Below are 16640 nucleotides of genomic sequence, written 5' to 3' on the forward strand. Positions count from 1 at the left end.
AAAATTACCTTGAATGTAGGCCAAACAAGCGAGGACAGCGTTCACAAAATGAAAACATTTACTGAATATGAACATGCCAAGCTCATTCTAAGTAGCTATCTTCCTTATCGCAGGGGTGCAAAAGCTGAAGTAGGATTTGGAGCAACTTTTGGAGCAGGAAAAACCAAATTTGGAGAAGGTTGCGGAGAAAAATTACTTCATTTTGGAGCACCAAATACTAAATTTGGAGCAGTCTAATGTGGAAGAAAGCTTACTTTTGGAAGAGAAAAAATAATAAAGGTGTGAATATTTACAGCAGTCATTTAGAATCAACTCAAGCAATGTGACATACAAGCCATAAAACCATTGAGGTCGATTTTTTTTAAAGCGCCTTGCATAAAACTAGCTTGGTGTAATCTTGCTTTAGCTACAGTGACCAAGGTTCTGCAAATGAAGAAGTGCCCACTGAATCTTACAAAAACCTACATGGTAGATATCAATTTGTTCCAACCTGCTGAGCAGGTTGATCAAATTGCTTAGAGTATTCATAGGAACATGCAAATGAGCACAGACCAAAGAAAAGATTGGTATAAAAAACGAAAACAACCATATTTGTACTTCAATGTGACTTACACATGAGTAGCATTTCACTGGACTAGACTAGATGACTAGCCCCAACTTATTTGTACACCAAACTGCTCTTGCAGATGAGTAGCAGCTGACTAGACCATGACTAGATGCATTAAAAAATCAAGCTGCTCTTGCACATGACTATAGGCTAACTAAAAGCTTATACACGGCTAGACATCAGTGCTTTGCCTTTTTGATTGTTTGCTTTTCGAGTTCCTTGAGTTTTTTAACTGCCTGCTCAAGGTTTGCATTTCCTGTCGTTAGAAGCACAGGCCACCTTCTACCTTGTTCTTGTCTTTTTGCTTGGTGCCGGTGTTGATCATATCCTCAGCACTAGTGAGCAATGCTTCGCTGGCTGCCACTTGGTCCTCCAATGTCCTCTTTTGCTCTTCGAGACTGGGCTGCTCGAAGGCAGCATCTTCCGCCCCTTTCCGCCCTTTGCCTGTGCTTCCTTCAGCACTCATCCTCTGCGCATACTTTGCTTGTGACTGCTTCGCAATCCTCAAAAGGTCAAGGCTGAGAGTTACCTTAGTGGCATCACTGTCATACCGCTTAAGGAAAACATGACACATTCCATTGATGCTGGCAATGCTCAGAGATGATGTTTGAGGTTTAATGGCGCAAGGGCCAGGTATGGCCAAAGAGCGCCATGCTAGTGGTAATGAATATATCATGGTCTGATAGGTTCTGTGAATTTAATGTGACGTGGCTGTAAAGGGGCCTAAAAGAGTTGGTGTAAATTGCATAAAAAACTACACGTAATAAAATTATGGCAATGATTAATGATGTGTATTATGATCACTAAAACGCATTAAGAAAGAATGATTCATTATATAAAATATGCGAGATGCTAAAATTGTCTAAGAGCACTACTGCCTCGCCAGAGCCCTTGAAACGCAAGGGCCGAGAGGCATGTGCTATACGAAACAGCTATCACAGCGGCATCCTCTGAAGAGAGGAGACGCTACGAACGTATGGGGCTAATTACATGTAACACAACATCTTTCAGGAAGTCTAGGACTGCATTAGTGTCAAAGAGCAGTTCTGGGCCGAGTAACATTACAGGATGAAGGGGAATGTGCTGCCGGTATGCTAACGGAAAATGTTTCTTTCTGTCAGATTTGGCTTTCCGACACTCCAGGAGGACGTGGAGGACCGTCAGCCCCTCCCCGCATATCCCACAGGTTGGGGGCTCATTTCCAGTGAGTAAAAAATTGTGGGTGCCAAATGTGTGTCCAATTCTTAGACGACAGAATAGGACATCTGTTCGGCGTGATTTTGTTGCAGAAGGCCAGAACCCTAATTGTGGCTTTATTACGTGCAGCTTATTATTTGTTTCCATGTCCCACAAGCATTGCCAGTAGTTTCGCAGTTTCCTGCGCAAGGGCCTCAAATCTGTGACAGGGACTGCAGCGGTAGGATTAACAGAATACGATGCAATTGATGTGGCCATCTGGTCCGCCAGAACGTTACCTTCGATGCCCCTATGACCCGGCACCCAGCATACATGCTGGTTACATATATATGCTTTACATACGATGAAATATAGTTCATTGATTACTGGATTTTTGTGCTTACAAAATGACATTAAGGCCTTCACAGCACTTAGGGAGTCCGTATATATAACTGATTTCTGGAGTTTTTATTTCTTTATATGCTTTACAGCCGACAACAGTGCGTAGGCCTCAGCCGTAAAGATACTAGTTTCCGGATGCAGTACATCAGTTTCCGAGAAGGATGGACCGACGGCTGCATAGGACACCCCGTCGTGTGACTTCGATGCGTCTGTGTCGAACTCCGTGCAGGAGTGTTTGTGCTGGAGTTCCCGGAAATGCATTTGGATTTCAATCTCTGGAGCGTGCTTTGTAACTTGAGTGAAAGATGTATCGCATTGTATCAGCTGCCACTCCCAAGGAGGTAGCGCAGCTTGGCTGAATGCATTAGGTGAAGCTTGAGGAGTGGAACATGCATTTCTTCACTAAGCTCCCTCACATGCAGCGAGAAAGGCTGTTTTACGGAGGGACGATTGCGAAAGAGTGTAGCATATGTCATATCGTTAACGGTATTAAAACACGGATGTTGAGGATTAGAGTGGACTTTCAGTTTGGCTTTCAGTGGACTATGTTTGGCTGATGTATGTTCTCTGGAGATGAAGTGACCACTCATTCGATTCTGCATGTAAACTTTCAACGGGACTTGTCCTGAAAGCGCCCGTGGCTAAGCGGATACCTAGATGGTGAACAGGGTCTAGCGTCGTTAGCGCGCTCGGGGCGGCAGAATGATAGATCACTGCACCATAATCTAATCATGAACGAATCAGGCTCTTATAGAGATTCATTAAGCACTTCCTGTCACTACCCCATGTAGTCTGGGATAGAAGTTTCATTAGGTTCATTGTTTTCAGACATTTTTCTTTAAGATGTTTAATTTGGGGGACGAAAGTGAGTCTATACTCAAGTATAACACCTAGAAATTTGTGTTCTGTGTTTACAGGTATCTGTTGTCCACATAGTTCTAAGCAAGGATCTGGGATCAGGCCTCTCTTTCTTGTAAAAAGAACACAAGAACTTTTGTTAGGATTGATCTTAAATCCATTTTTGTGTGCCCACATTCACACTTTGTTCAGGCCATGCTGTACCTGTCTCTCGCACACTGCGAGGTTACAAGATTTGAAAGCTATTTAAATGTCGTCCACGTAGACAGAGTAAAAGATGGCTGGTGGTAATGAAGCACAAGGCGTGTTCATCTTCACGATAAAGAGCATGCAGCTGAGCACGCCTCCTTGGGGTACACCCGTTTCTTGCGTAAAAGGATGTGAAAGTACATTGCCGACTTTTACCCGGAAGGTACGATTGGACAGATAGCTTTCTATTAGGTTAAGCATATTACCATGGATGCTCATTTCTAACAAGTCTTAAGATTCCGCAACGCCACATTGTGCCATACGCCTTTTCCATATCGAGAAATATGGATAAGAAGAACTGTTTATGTGTAAATGTGTCCCGGATATTTCCTTAAACAAGTACGATATGATCGGTTGTGGAGCGCCCTTCTCGGAAGCCGCACTGATAAGGATCAAACATTTTGCTCATTTCAAGAAAATGGATCAGTCGCCGATTAATCATTTTTTCAAATACCTTACAAAGGCAACTTGTGAGGGCGATCGGGCGGTAACTTGCCACTGAGGAAGGATCTTTGCCTTGTTTCAAAACAGGAACCACAATGGCTTCTTTCCATGCAGTTGGAAGGTATCCTGCAGCCCAATGGTGTTGAAAATTGTGAGTAGTGTAAGTTGGGTGTCATTGTGTAGGTTTTTGATCATTTCATACATGATTCTGTCAGATCCCGGTGCAGAGCTCTTTCATGCGCTCAAGGCAGCTCTCAACTCGGCAATACTAAAAGGGCAGTTGTACGGTTCATTCTGTGGACATTTTCTTATGAGTGGCTTACATTCTTCTATTTGTTTATATTTCAGAAAGAATTTCGAATAATGTTTTGAACTTGACACGCTCTCAAAGTGCTCCCCAAGTGGGAGACTGGGCTTGCAGGGTATCGCCTTGTGTGTTTACCAAAGGGAGACAGTATGTTTGTCGCCCTCTTATCCTATTAACCCTGTTCCAGACTTTGGCATCATCTGTATACAAGTTGATACCCGATAAAAACTTCTGCCAACTCTCTCTTCTGGCCTGTCGGCGGGTTCGCCTGCCTTGGGATTTTACTTTTTAAAGTTGATAAGATTCTCCGCAGTTGGGGAGGCGCGTAGCAACCACCACGCTTTGCTTTGTTTCTTGCGAGCGATCCTACAATCGTCGTTCCACCACGAGACACGCCGTTTACATGCCAAGCCATTTACTTCTGATATGCATTTAGATGCATCTATAATGAAGGCTGTATAATACTGCACAGCAGCATCAATTCCTAAAGAAGACATGTCATTCCATGAGATACTAGTGAGAGTTCGGAACGTCTCCCAGTCGGCTGTATCGATCTTCCACCTAGGAGCCTGTGGTAGATATTCGTTTTCTTTATGTGTTCTTAGCAGTATGGGGAAGTGGTTGCTCCCGTAAGGATTGTTGGTAACTTCCCATTCGAGTATACGCAGGGAAACTAGGCTGAGGTCAATTGAAGAAAATGTTCTGTTTACGAGAGAATAATATGTGGGTGTCTTCTTATTCAGCAGACACGCACCGGACGAAAAAAGGAATTGTTCTACGAGACAACCTCGCGCATCGATACGAGAGTCTCCCCATAGGCTGCTGTGTGCATTGAAATCGCCAAGAACAACATAAGGTTCTGGCAATTGATCTATCAAGGACTGAAATTCATGTTTGTTTAGTTGGTAATGCGGGGGTATGTAAAGCGAGCAAATGGTGATGAGTTTGTTTAGTAGGACAACTTGAACCGCCACTGCTTCAAGGGGTGTTTGTAGCTGTAAAGATTGACACGCTATACTTCTATGAGTGACAATGGCAACACCGCCCGATGATGCGACGGCATCATCGCGATCTTTCCGAAAAGTTATATACTGTCGGAGATAGCTTGTGTGCTTGTTTTTTAAGTGTGTTTCCTGTAAACACAGCACTTTTGGATTGTGTTTTTGGATGAGTTCCTGCACATCATCAAGGTTTCTAAGAAGACCTCTGACATTCCATTGAATTATCTGTGTATCCATGTTGGTAGTAAATAGGTGCTGTGTGTACAGAAACAGAAGTATTAATTACAGAGATTTCAGAGATTAGATTACAGAGCTCTTTCGAGGCCCTGTAATCAGGGTTTTGCCCTTTCTGAAGCATTCGAGGGAGCCTCGCTGCTCCTTAGGCGTTTGGCGCGCTGTGGGGATAGGTGTAGTGTCCATTGCCTCTTGTGAGGTGCCGGACACGTGCTCTTGCGTGCAAGAAGGTACCAGGGAGAGTCCCGCCTTGGAGGGCAAGACCCCTGTGCCCACCTCCGAGGTCGATGGCCCCGTCTGCTTGGTTGGCGTTGCAGCGCTAGCTGCAGCCGCCGGGGGGGCGGATGGTGTCACTGCCACCTCACTGGGTGTGGGTCGGACAGCCACCGGAGACCGTTGTGGCGCTGCACCCTGATGCACCACTTCGGCAAAGGTTTTCTTGGGGAGGTAGTATACCCGCCTGCGTGCCTCCTTGAAACTGATATTTTCCTTTACTTTTATTGTTACAATTTCCTTTTCTTTTTTCCAGGATGGGCACGACCGCGAGTGCGCGGTGTGCTCCCCATCACAGTTTACACAGTGGAGAGCGTTCTTACAAGCTTCAGTGGCGTGTTCGTGGGCACTGCATTTCGCACATGCTTGGCGGCCCTGGCAGCTCTGCGAACTGTGGCCGAAACGCTGACATTTGAAACATCTTAGGGGATTTGGCACATGTGGTCTGACACGGAGCTTGATATACCCGGCCTCTACAGACTCGGGCAGAATACTTGAACAGAATGTGAGTATTAGGTGCTTGGTCGCAATTTCTTTACCATCTCGCCTCAGCTTAATTCTCTTGACATTGACAACATTCTGCTCACTGAAGCCTTCCAGGAGCTCAGCCTCTGTCAGCTGGAGCAAATCATCATCCGAGACAACACCGCGGGTGGTGTTCAGAGTACGGTGTGGAGTTACTGTCACGGGAACGTCTCCAAATGACACGAGACTGGATAACTTTTCAAATTGTTTCAGATTCTGGAGCTCCAAGAGGAGATCACCACTTGCCATCCTTGATGCCTTGTAGCCTGGACCAAGGACATCAGTTAAAGACTTTGAAACTAGAAATGGGGAGATTGTGCGTACCTGTCTATCCGGTTTTTCCGAGTGAATGACGTGAAATCGTGGGAAGTTGGGTCTTTGACGTCCAAAGAACTGAAATACATCTTCAGTGCGCCCTCTTTTCTGAGGGCGATCTGGGAGGGGAGGGAAGGAGCTTGCCATAGAAGAATGTAATTTTCGGCAATAACGCCAGCCACCCACCGTGGAGCCCTACAAGGGGACGCTACAGGGACTGTAAAAACAGGTCCTGCAAACGTCAGCTGTACATTATCACTATAACCAAATATGAGATAACCTAGGTTGGTTATTTACACAAGGTTAACCCTTGCTGCCTGGAAAAATTGGAAGTAAGCGGAAGCTAGGAGAAGACAGGAAAAATGAAAAGTGAGAGAAAGACGAAGGCTGGAGGGAGAGAGAGACAGGAAAAGGCAACAACCGATTTCCCCCAGGTGGGTCAGCCTGGAGGTGCCATCTACGTGAAGCAGAGGCCGAAGAGGTGTGTTGCCTCCGCCGGGGGGCCTTAACGAACGGTCCAAACACCCGGCATCGGCTCAACCCCCAGGATCCCCCTTTCCCCGGCCACGGCTAAGCCACGCACGGATACATGCGGGAGGGTCGAACCCTCGTGTGCTCGGGTACGTGGTGTCGCAACACACCAAACGCCTGCTGACGCAGACGCCCCTGCGGGGGGAATGCTCAGAGAGCTCCGTCCATCTATGAGGTGCTTGTTTTTACTGAAGCCTCATTCTAGTTCAGAATTGCCATGGGGTAGAGAAATAAGTGCTTTTATGAGCTTAGAAAGCAGGGGATATACCTGTTGTTGCCTTCAGGCAAAGTATCCTTGCCCAGTAGTCATCCAACCCTCCTTCCAAATGCAGAGCACTGTTATCACCGTCACACTTCAGCATTCCAATGATTCCAACATTATTCTACAAACAAGACAAGATAGTAATTACCTCACGGAACATGAATGGCGCAATAGATTATCGGCAATTTCCGAGTAGCCTCTTAAGACATGGGCGACACGTGCTTTAAAGGGCTCCTCACCAGGCCCCATAGCAAATTTTGGTTATATGCTGGAAGTTGTTATGTGTCCTCTAGGGAGCATTCTGCCACAAACATTTTTCAAATCGGCTCATTGATAGCCGAGATAAAAATATTTCAGTGGCGCGAACCCATGATTTCAGCAGGTGGGCTCCACTGCATAGCGAGACTCCCTATTCCCTCGCCCTGTCTAGCCTTCGCAAGCGAAATTCTTTCCCTACGTTCTCCCATGCCAGACATCGCCTAACACATACGTCACGAGCCCCGCCTTCACTTTTTTTTTTTCTCCTCGCTTTTCTTTTTTTGGCGATGCATACTTCCACTGGAGGCATTGCGCACGAGTTGTCATCATTTAGCGCAGTGCACGATTTTGCGCGCTGTACATAAGGACACATGACTAGCGGTATAATTCAGCGCTACACGAATACTGAGGCAGAACAAGCAGATCTCAGAGCATGATCACGCGCTGGAACATGGTATAAAATGGCATAGTTTTTGTACCTGTGCATGTGACCGCACGACCGTGGGAATAAGCAGACGAACCGGAAGTACATCTCTCTTGCTTCGGTGCGGAGTAAAACAAAAAAACACGCAGACATTACATTTGTGTGTTTTATTATATCTCTAAACTTCAATTCTTCAATTCAAGAAACAGATCGCACAGATAACAGATGATGTCTTGAATAATTCTCGAAGTCGTGTGACATGTGGCTATAATGAACTATGTTCTAGTTCACTATACACATGGCCTTTAGCTGTTTTTACGTGACTGGATTGGATTGGCTACAGACATCCAATACATTGACAGAACTGATGGTTGCCGACATGGCTCTTGTTTATTGTCACTACAAGCTTTACTGAGAAACTTTGCGGCATTTTGGCACAGCATGGCACAATTTCGACAAAGGTAACGCTTTTGGCGTAGAAGTTAGCAACTGTATCAATATGGCGCAATTGGCGCAGCTGTTGCACCCATTATCACTGTCATCTCCTCGTCGCGGCTGGCGCACGCAAAACGCATCTCCTGTTAGCCCGTTTAACAACGGACATTTTTTTTAATCAATTCCAAAGTCCTGGCCAGCTTCAACGTTTGACGATTCCTCTGCGGCTAGCACAACTTTTCGTTTGCAAGTGGCAGCATAGTGAAATCGCCTGTTTACAATAACAATAACATCACGCTGCACACCAATAAGACAAAGATTAAAGTGACGACATCGCTCGTGTACTTCAGTTGGCTACCGGCACGGCTAGTAAAGGCAGCGATACTGACTTTTCTATGCGGTGCTAGCTGTGCCCCATATTTATCAATTTCAATTGGGAACTGGCACGTTTTCTAAAATTTTCGAATCTGAGCCGACCCTAAACTTTGCTATATGACTATTTAAAAAAAAAAAAAAAAAGCTATCGGCTGAGATTCGCATAAATATGATATATCCATTGGCAGGGCAATTTTCTTTTGTTCAACCGAGGTTTCAAATATGTGGATCTCATCAAGGGGAACTGCATTTACTTCATTATATCCATTATTTCATTACAGTATCTAGTTTTTTCATAACGAGGTCTGAGCACATTTACACTGCCATTATCACCAGTATTGGCCACTCAGTGCAATGAATAACAACTTAAACTGAAACAGACTGTTAAAATATATGACCTCTGCCCTCATGTTTTTGGTGATCGCTCGTGCACATTTGTGAACATTTTACGCCGTTTTGCATGGAACACTGCCTACCTCCAATTTCTTTACCAATTTTTGTGCAATGCTCATCGCTGGATGCGAGCGTAAAGAAACGATACCATTGTTGTCACTTGGAAGTGTCGGCTCATGCAAAGCAACGAGCATTGTACGAGGTCACAGCCCTGTACCCCTCTGCCAGCACACTCATGGATGCCAACACCTGTTGTGGTGCCTCTTTGGCACTCATGACAACGACAAAAATGGATAAGCGTTCACAAGTGCATAAATGCAGACCCAGGCTTTCACAGGCCAGTTTGTAAATACAGTTGCTTCATGTGGCACACAGAAAAAAATAAGAGAGATGTGTCAGGCTAGTAATCTGCTCCTTCTGTCCATACTACGCCTGTTCTTAAACATGCCACATGTATATTCATGCCCGTTTAAAGTTGCCTGTGTAATTGCCACCTACAGTAGAATCTTTGCGATATGATCACAGATGATACAAATTTTGGAATTATATGAATTTTACAAAAGCCCCGGCCCGAGTCCATCAGCTCACAACGTGCTAAATTTTTAATGCTGCAAACCGCTTTTCATGCTACTCTGGAAGATATGAACAATTGTGCGATCCCCAGCACATTCAGTTAGAAGGTCCCAGAGCAGCGGTAGTGCCAGACAATACTACGCTGTTGTCAAGCCGGCAGAGCGGTCCCGTCAATGCACGGGTAGCATCTAGGTCCCTAGATCGGCTTTTGCCAAGTAGCGACAAGTTCCTCCTCTCCGACCACGCTTTCCCTTGTGGCTTGTGTCGGCCGCCATGTTCTTCCTAACACACTACGGCGGCGCGGTTGTATGCGCTGTATGCACATGAACGGTATGCATTTGCAGTCATGGCTTTGCTGTGAGAGGCAGTAAAGAAACATAGCAAATGAGTTAGGTACTGACAAGAAGGGAAACATGCCAGTAATGCGCTCCAGCTGCCATTTATGTGCTGTTTTGTCGTAGGCGGTGCGAGCGGTGAAACTACGTAGTCATTGTGCGGCTGCCTAGTTCGCGAGAGAACAGGCAGCCGCACAATTTGTATATCTTTGTGCAATGTGCACATCTTTGTATATGTAGAGTGTTATTGCAGATGTTTTGATCAGTCACTCGTATGATGTACAATTCAGAACTGTGCCTGCAGCTTTGTATATGAAGTGTGTTATTGCAGATGTTTGTAACGGTCACTCGCCCATGGTACAATTCATAACTGCGCCTGAACACTCGCGTGCAAGCGGCGCAAACTTATTTTCGTACTTAGTAAACAGCGCACATAGCTCTTCCCTGCCCTTTCTCACCATTCTCTGTCCCTCCCGTTGCCATCTTCTCCTTATCCCTTTTATTTCTGCTAGCCACAGATTGTGTGTACAAAACCTCAGATAGCAACTACCATGGCTGGCAGCGTTTTTTCCTTTCGTTTTGTACTGTAATAAAACCACTGCCGAATCCCCTGTATATTGCTGTATACATATGCAACAATAGCTCAACTAAGCGATTTAAGTAGGATGTCGCACTGCGCGATGACATGTCATTCGCGCTCAGGAACAAACCCACGACCACAAAGCCAAATTTGCAATTCATAGCCGAATCTGGTTAGCGCTATTCAGACTGATTCTGAGCTTTTCAAAACGTGCATTGCGGCCGCAGTTGTGCTATCTGTGTCTTTAATATGTGTAAATCACTGTCTTGAGGCAAACAATGAAACATTGCATCAGCAGGCAGCAAGAAGCGCCTGGAAAGGTATGCTGACTTCCAGCAAACAGTGACAGGTATAGAGAAGCCACCTTCACTGAAAACCTGTTGCCGACACAACTGCACAAGCAAGAAAATAAGCGTGCTAGCACTGTTGAACTCCTCAGCTGGACTGGCCCAGGAAGAACATGGTGGATGGAAGCAGCTCCCAACCATAAGTGGGCACTGTCCAATAAAGCGCGTCAGCAGTGCCACAAACGTTTTTGGTACTTAACTTTTAAAGCTCCCATAAAGGGACTTTAACTCCACCTTGACTCCTTGAATCTATCCCCCCTCCCCCCTTGATCCCCTCCCCCCTCTGCACAAAAAAAAAAAAAAAAAACAAGCCTATGCTTTTCGCAGTACCATGCCACTTGTCAGCCCTTTTCAAACACCTTGCAACTTTATCGGAAGCCAGCAATCACACACGATCCAGTCTTGCCGCATTAGCAAAATCGGTGGCATTCGCTTACATGGATTGCTTCATCTCTGTATTCGCTTCATCTCTGTAACAACGCCTTCCATTGCCTTCAGCACCCGATGGCAATTTGAAAGTTTTCTGCCTTTGCACCTATCACATTGCACGTACTATACGAAGTAGCTTTACCGCTCCAAAGCAAAGCAAACAGATTCCCTTACCTTGCGCTAATCACGCCCTTATCACCATTAGGAGCAGCTAGGACGCAGCAACACAAGAAACTCTGGAGAGCCAGATAGATCATAAAATGTTGTCCTCAGAACACACAAAATGCGGAGCTCACTGTGGCCAAAATATGCACAGAACAAGAGCGCTAGTGATTCATATTTGCCTCAGCTAAGAGGAGTGCTCACTGCATGCAATGCAACTGCAGTAACGAATGGCAACGTAGTTTTTCCTTTCGCGCTCACTTTTCCTGATTTGATTTCTGCACATAGAAATATAGCGCTGAAGCTATCTGAATCTCCGATCTTTCATGTTTACGGCAATACCAAGATGGCAGTGCTCCATCAATGGGAAGCCTAGCTCATTCAAGCATCAGTACGATAGCACCTTCCTAAGCACTATTGTCTCACCGATTTCAAAAGCAACGCACTAAAGAAGTGAAATTTTCTAAAATTCTGCTGCACATGTGTTTTAAATATTTCGCCATGAGATAAAGGAAAGCCTTAAGATTGCGAGAAAGAACAAATAATTATAGAATCAAAAATTTTGAGCCAGTCAGCTATTTCATTGCTGCATCCCCCTTAAATTCCCCTATTTTTAAATATTTATGCACGATGCGAATTTAGAGTTACAAAAGTTATTGCACCAGCCCTAGAGATTCATACCAATGAGATTCTACTGTATCTACAAACACATTGCCCCTCTAGACGTAGAATTTGCTTAGCTTGGAAGTGACTCGGTTTGGTGGCTCTACAACAGGGCCAAAGTGTCTCACCTTTTTCCCATTTTCTGCCCAGTAACTGCTTGTGAACATTTCAATGCAGGGCTTACCCAGGTGAATGCGACCAATGATGCGCTGGGTGCCCACTCCTTTGGCAACACCTGCCCACCGAGGGTCCACGAGTCGCATAATGGCACATCGCTCAGCACAGGCCTGGCTCATGATGGTAGTTTGTGCACCTGCAACACAGGCACACTCACTCATTGCAGCGACACAAATGACAGCATGAAATGTAAACGCAGTAAAAGCTCATTAACTGTTTGAGGGTCAGTTTTCTTCCCTCAAATGCGACCTCCCAAGGTTGAATTTCCTTATTGCTGATTTAAAATTTGTGGGAATGCGCGACCCTCGCGCCTCCCCTGATGTTTTTCCCGCATAGCGCGCCTCCTGTAGTGCGGCTTCGCCGCGTGGCCTGCGTGATGCCCGCGGCGGTCGATGTGGTTGGGGCGCAGTGCGAGAGATGGCGCTAGTGTTGCGCTGCTAACGCCGCCGACAGGCGAGGTTACTTGGGCGCCGAAAGGAAGGCGCTTGGTCTCTTTGGGGTTCGGGAAGCGAGCGGGAGCGGACTTGCCGCCCGCGCGTGCGGCGACTATGCTTCTGCGAGACTGTCTCGCGTGGCCGCCTTCGAACGTGCCACCATTCGCGTGACTGTACACGCGAACGACCAGGCGTTGGGATCCAGCATGGGGCGAACATATTCGCTCACAATGCGGTCGCGGTAAGTCGGACTTCTAGATTTGTCGCGCGCCCATCGGCATGTTTTGGGGATAGCAACTCGGCTAGCAGGCATTGATCTATGAAAGGTGCAATAAATGCCCTTGTGACTGTTTGCACTACTGTGTTGTCGTTCCTTTGTCCCAAGAGTACGGGAGGAGAACCCCGTATCCCCCACAAATTTTCAGACTGACCAACATATAGCTCAATTTTTTTAGAATGACCATAAAATAACAAAAAGAAATTGTGCAGATCCCATGCCCTGTGGGAATCAACGTTATACAAATCATTTTGCAGGCAGCTTGCTATGCAGCATTGTTTGGAGTTGTGCAAAGCGTTACCAGCTAAACCAATGTTTGTGCAAACCTAGTATTTGTGCATGTGACATGAGTACAGTAAACTAGAATTAACGTGAGCATGTGTGTGTGGGACGACAGTAGCAAGACGATGACAATGGTAATGACGATTACAGTACAACTTCATTAAACCGCACCCGCTTAAACAGTAGCTTCGTTTTAAAAATAGTAAAGTCAAATCACCGACTCAGCAGCCATTGAACATACTGTGTTTTGTATCCGCATAAACCGTACCAGCTTACTGCGTACGTATCGGTTAACACGTAGTGTTTCCACTTTTCGTTGCGCAAACACGGTACGTCGTCTCCATCGGGCGGCCCGGCAGAACAACAAGCCTCAGAGATCAGAACAACGGCCTCCAAGCGCTCTGTGCGTTTGTGCGTGAAGCCACATCAACATCATTTCGGCACCGTGCCAGAGAGCATTGTCATATGGCATTGTGGCGTCGTGCAAGCAAGGACATGAAGCTCGGATAAAAAAAAAAAAGAAAGATGTCGGTTGCTCAGCATAGAAGAAAAATTAGACATAGTTCGTGCTATCGAACATGACATGAAGAAGTTGGAACTGGCACGCAACATGGGTCTACTGTTGACTACGGTGTGTGGCATTTGGAATGGGAAGAAGTTGCTCGGCAGCACTGCTGCGACCGCGAAGAGATGTCAGCTACGAGGTTCGACTTTTCGCCATCGTTGCCTCTATTGTTGCCGAAGTGTTGCCTAGCAACAGTGATGACGACACGGGAAGCAACAGCACGAGCAATTCAGGCCCGACAGTGGCAGAAGCTGCGCGTTACGTCAGTCTTATGAATGCAATCGTCACGACAAGAACAGCACCCCGCAATGAAAAAGGCGCCACACGACTTCTGCAACACTACCGCACCCGTACACAGAGAATATGCAACGCCAACGAGGAATCTGCCATGCAAGTGTTCGCCGGGAAGAGGGGGCTGGCCGAAAAGTTGGCTTGCAGCTTCAGCAAGTTTTAGGCCACTGTAGTCGCTACTAGTGCCGCTGTAGTCGCTACTAGACCGCCACGGCATCAAACGAAAATAACACTTTTGTCGCATGAAGTGAATAAATACCGCATGTCTTTTTCCCCTTTCATCGCACTCTCTCTGAGTTCCATTCTTGACAGGTAAGTGGGTGATCCCATGCTATTTTGGTTAAGCAGTACAGTTGAGCCCGCTTATAACGAACCAGAGCGTCACGCGGAATTCGTTCGTTCTATCCAGAAGTTCGTGGTATGTGGGCCACACACAAAAATTGACATCAATCAAAACAAAAATTTATTGAGAAAAAAAATCGGTGATCATCGTCTGCCTCGTTAGAGCACACCCAATGACGCCGGTTTCAAGCTTGTTCAAAGCTGCGATGTGTTCGTCACCCAAGGCCTTAAAATACACAAGATTTCTAAGTGCCTCAATATGGCTCACTGCTGTGGTCGCGCTTACGGGTGCTGGCTCCGACGGATCGTTGTCATCGTCCGATGCTTCGGCGTCGCTTGATACCCGCACTTCCCAGACGGCGGTCTCGTCGCAAAACGACTCCGCAACTTCAGCAGCGTCGTCCACATCAACAAAATCTTGCCAATCAAGATCGCAGCCGGCCAGGTTAGCGTCAACAACGCGTCGCCACAAGTCGTCGTCAGGCTGGCTTTGTTCAGTGTCTTCAATGCCTGCTTCAGGTGCGTCAGCGAAGCCGGCCTTGCGAAAACAATTCTGGATGCATTCGGGTGTCACTTCCATCCACGCCGCTTTGATCATTTCTATCGCCGAGTACAGTGAGACCTGCAGAGGCACATTGGCAGCGGGGCGATCAACTGCAATCAGCATCCGCTGCACAACACGTTGCCTGTAGGCCGCTTTAAACGACCGTATTACACCCATGTCCAGCGGTTGCGCTTTTGAAGTTACATTTGGCGGCACAAAAAGCAACTCAACTGCCGTTAAGACAGCTTGGACATGGTGGGCGGTACAGTTGTCGAGAATCAGAAGAACTTTGCACCCTTTCTTCGCCATGCTGCTGTCAAAGTCAATAAGCCATTCCGCGAACAACTCGCGTGTCATCCACGACTTCGAGTTATGCCTGTAACGCACTGGTACATATGTGCGGAAGCAACGTGGCCTCTTTGATTTACCGATGACAAATGGCAAGCATCGATCGCTTCCATCCATGTTGGTGCACAAAAGCACAGTTATGCGAACTTTGCTGTGCTTGCCGCCAGCACATTTGTCACCCTTCATGGCGTGCGTTTTGCCAGGCAGCATTTGATAGAATAGCGCCGTTTCATCGGCGTTATACACATCCCTTTCACCATAACTTGATACACGGGCCAAGTTCTTAGACATCCACGTGTTGATGTCTTCGTCGCTTACCGATACCGATTCGCCGTTGATGGTCTTGAAAATAATTCCGTGGCGGAGCTTGACGCGATGGAGCCAGCCATTGCCAGGAGAAAAATCTGGGAAGTCCAGGAGGAACGCTAAGTGCTTTGCTTTGGACAACATCAGCAGACCGCTGATGGGAACATTGCGTGCTTGACTATCAAGGAACCACTTTAGAAGCGTCTTCAACGTCTGCATATGTGGCTTTCCGTAGGCGCTTCCTCGTCGCGGAGTCCGTGGCGGCACTCTTGTAGATTTTTTCCTTCTCTTTTAGTATCGTGGATATTGTCGATTTCAACAAACCATACTTTTTCACCAGTTCATGGTTTTTCGCGCCTTGGGAAAGGTCTTTCAAGATCAACAGTTTCGTGGCCAAGTCCAAAGCTTTTCGCTTCACTGTCGAAGTAGACGCCGGAGAATCTGCCATCTCGGATAGGCACGGGAGCACACCAGTAGGAAACAACGCCGACAACGCTAGCACAACCACAAGTAAGAAAAAGACAGTCCCGCAGTCGTGTGAGGTGTGAGGCGCGGCGTTAAGGGATGGGGGGGGGGGGAAGGGAGAAGAGGGGGTACGAAAGCACGTGATCACGTGCTACGTTGTCAATTGGTGGAAAACTTCGCCGCTGCCATGACGTCGACGATGGCGAGTGGGGTCCCGTGGCGAATGAGCTGGCACTTTCGACTTGTGTGTTCATGTTGCTGATGCGTGCTGGGCCGACATTTTTTTTTTCTCTCTCTCTCGTTATCGCGGCGATCCCCTCGCCGCATCGTCGCTCCTCCATGCCTCCGGCGAGACGCCGCGGGAAAGCCAATTCTCGGAGCGTGCACAGCACAGGGTTGGCAGATCTTGCCACGTGAAAAGTGGTCCGCGACACCAAGGCGTTCGCTGTAG

General features: G+C 46.8%; 1 protein-coding gene across 3 annotated transcripts in view; it reads right to left on the reverse strand.

Annotated features, from left to right (window-relative positions):
- The window catches only part of rngo (DNA damage inducible 1 homolog rngo), a 132905-nt gene that overhangs the window by 66588 nt on the left and 49677 nt on the right, over positions 1-16640 (reverse strand). For all 3 annotated transcript variants that reach the window (XM_072287416.1, XM_072287415.1, XM_050172625.3), the window contains one exon: positions 12343-12471. In XM_072287416.1, coding sequence (XP_072143517.1) covers positions 12343-12471 — 129 coding nt within the window. The remainder of the gene's footprint in view (positions 1-12342; positions 12472-16640) is intronic.

Source organism: Dermacentor andersoni, chromosome 3 (genome assembly GCF_023375885.2).
Source record: "Dermacentor andersoni chromosome 3, qqDerAnde1_hic_scaffold, whole genome shotgun sequence".
NCBI lineage: Eukaryota > Metazoa > Arthropoda > Arachnida > Ixodida > Ixodidae > Dermacentor > Dermacentor andersoni.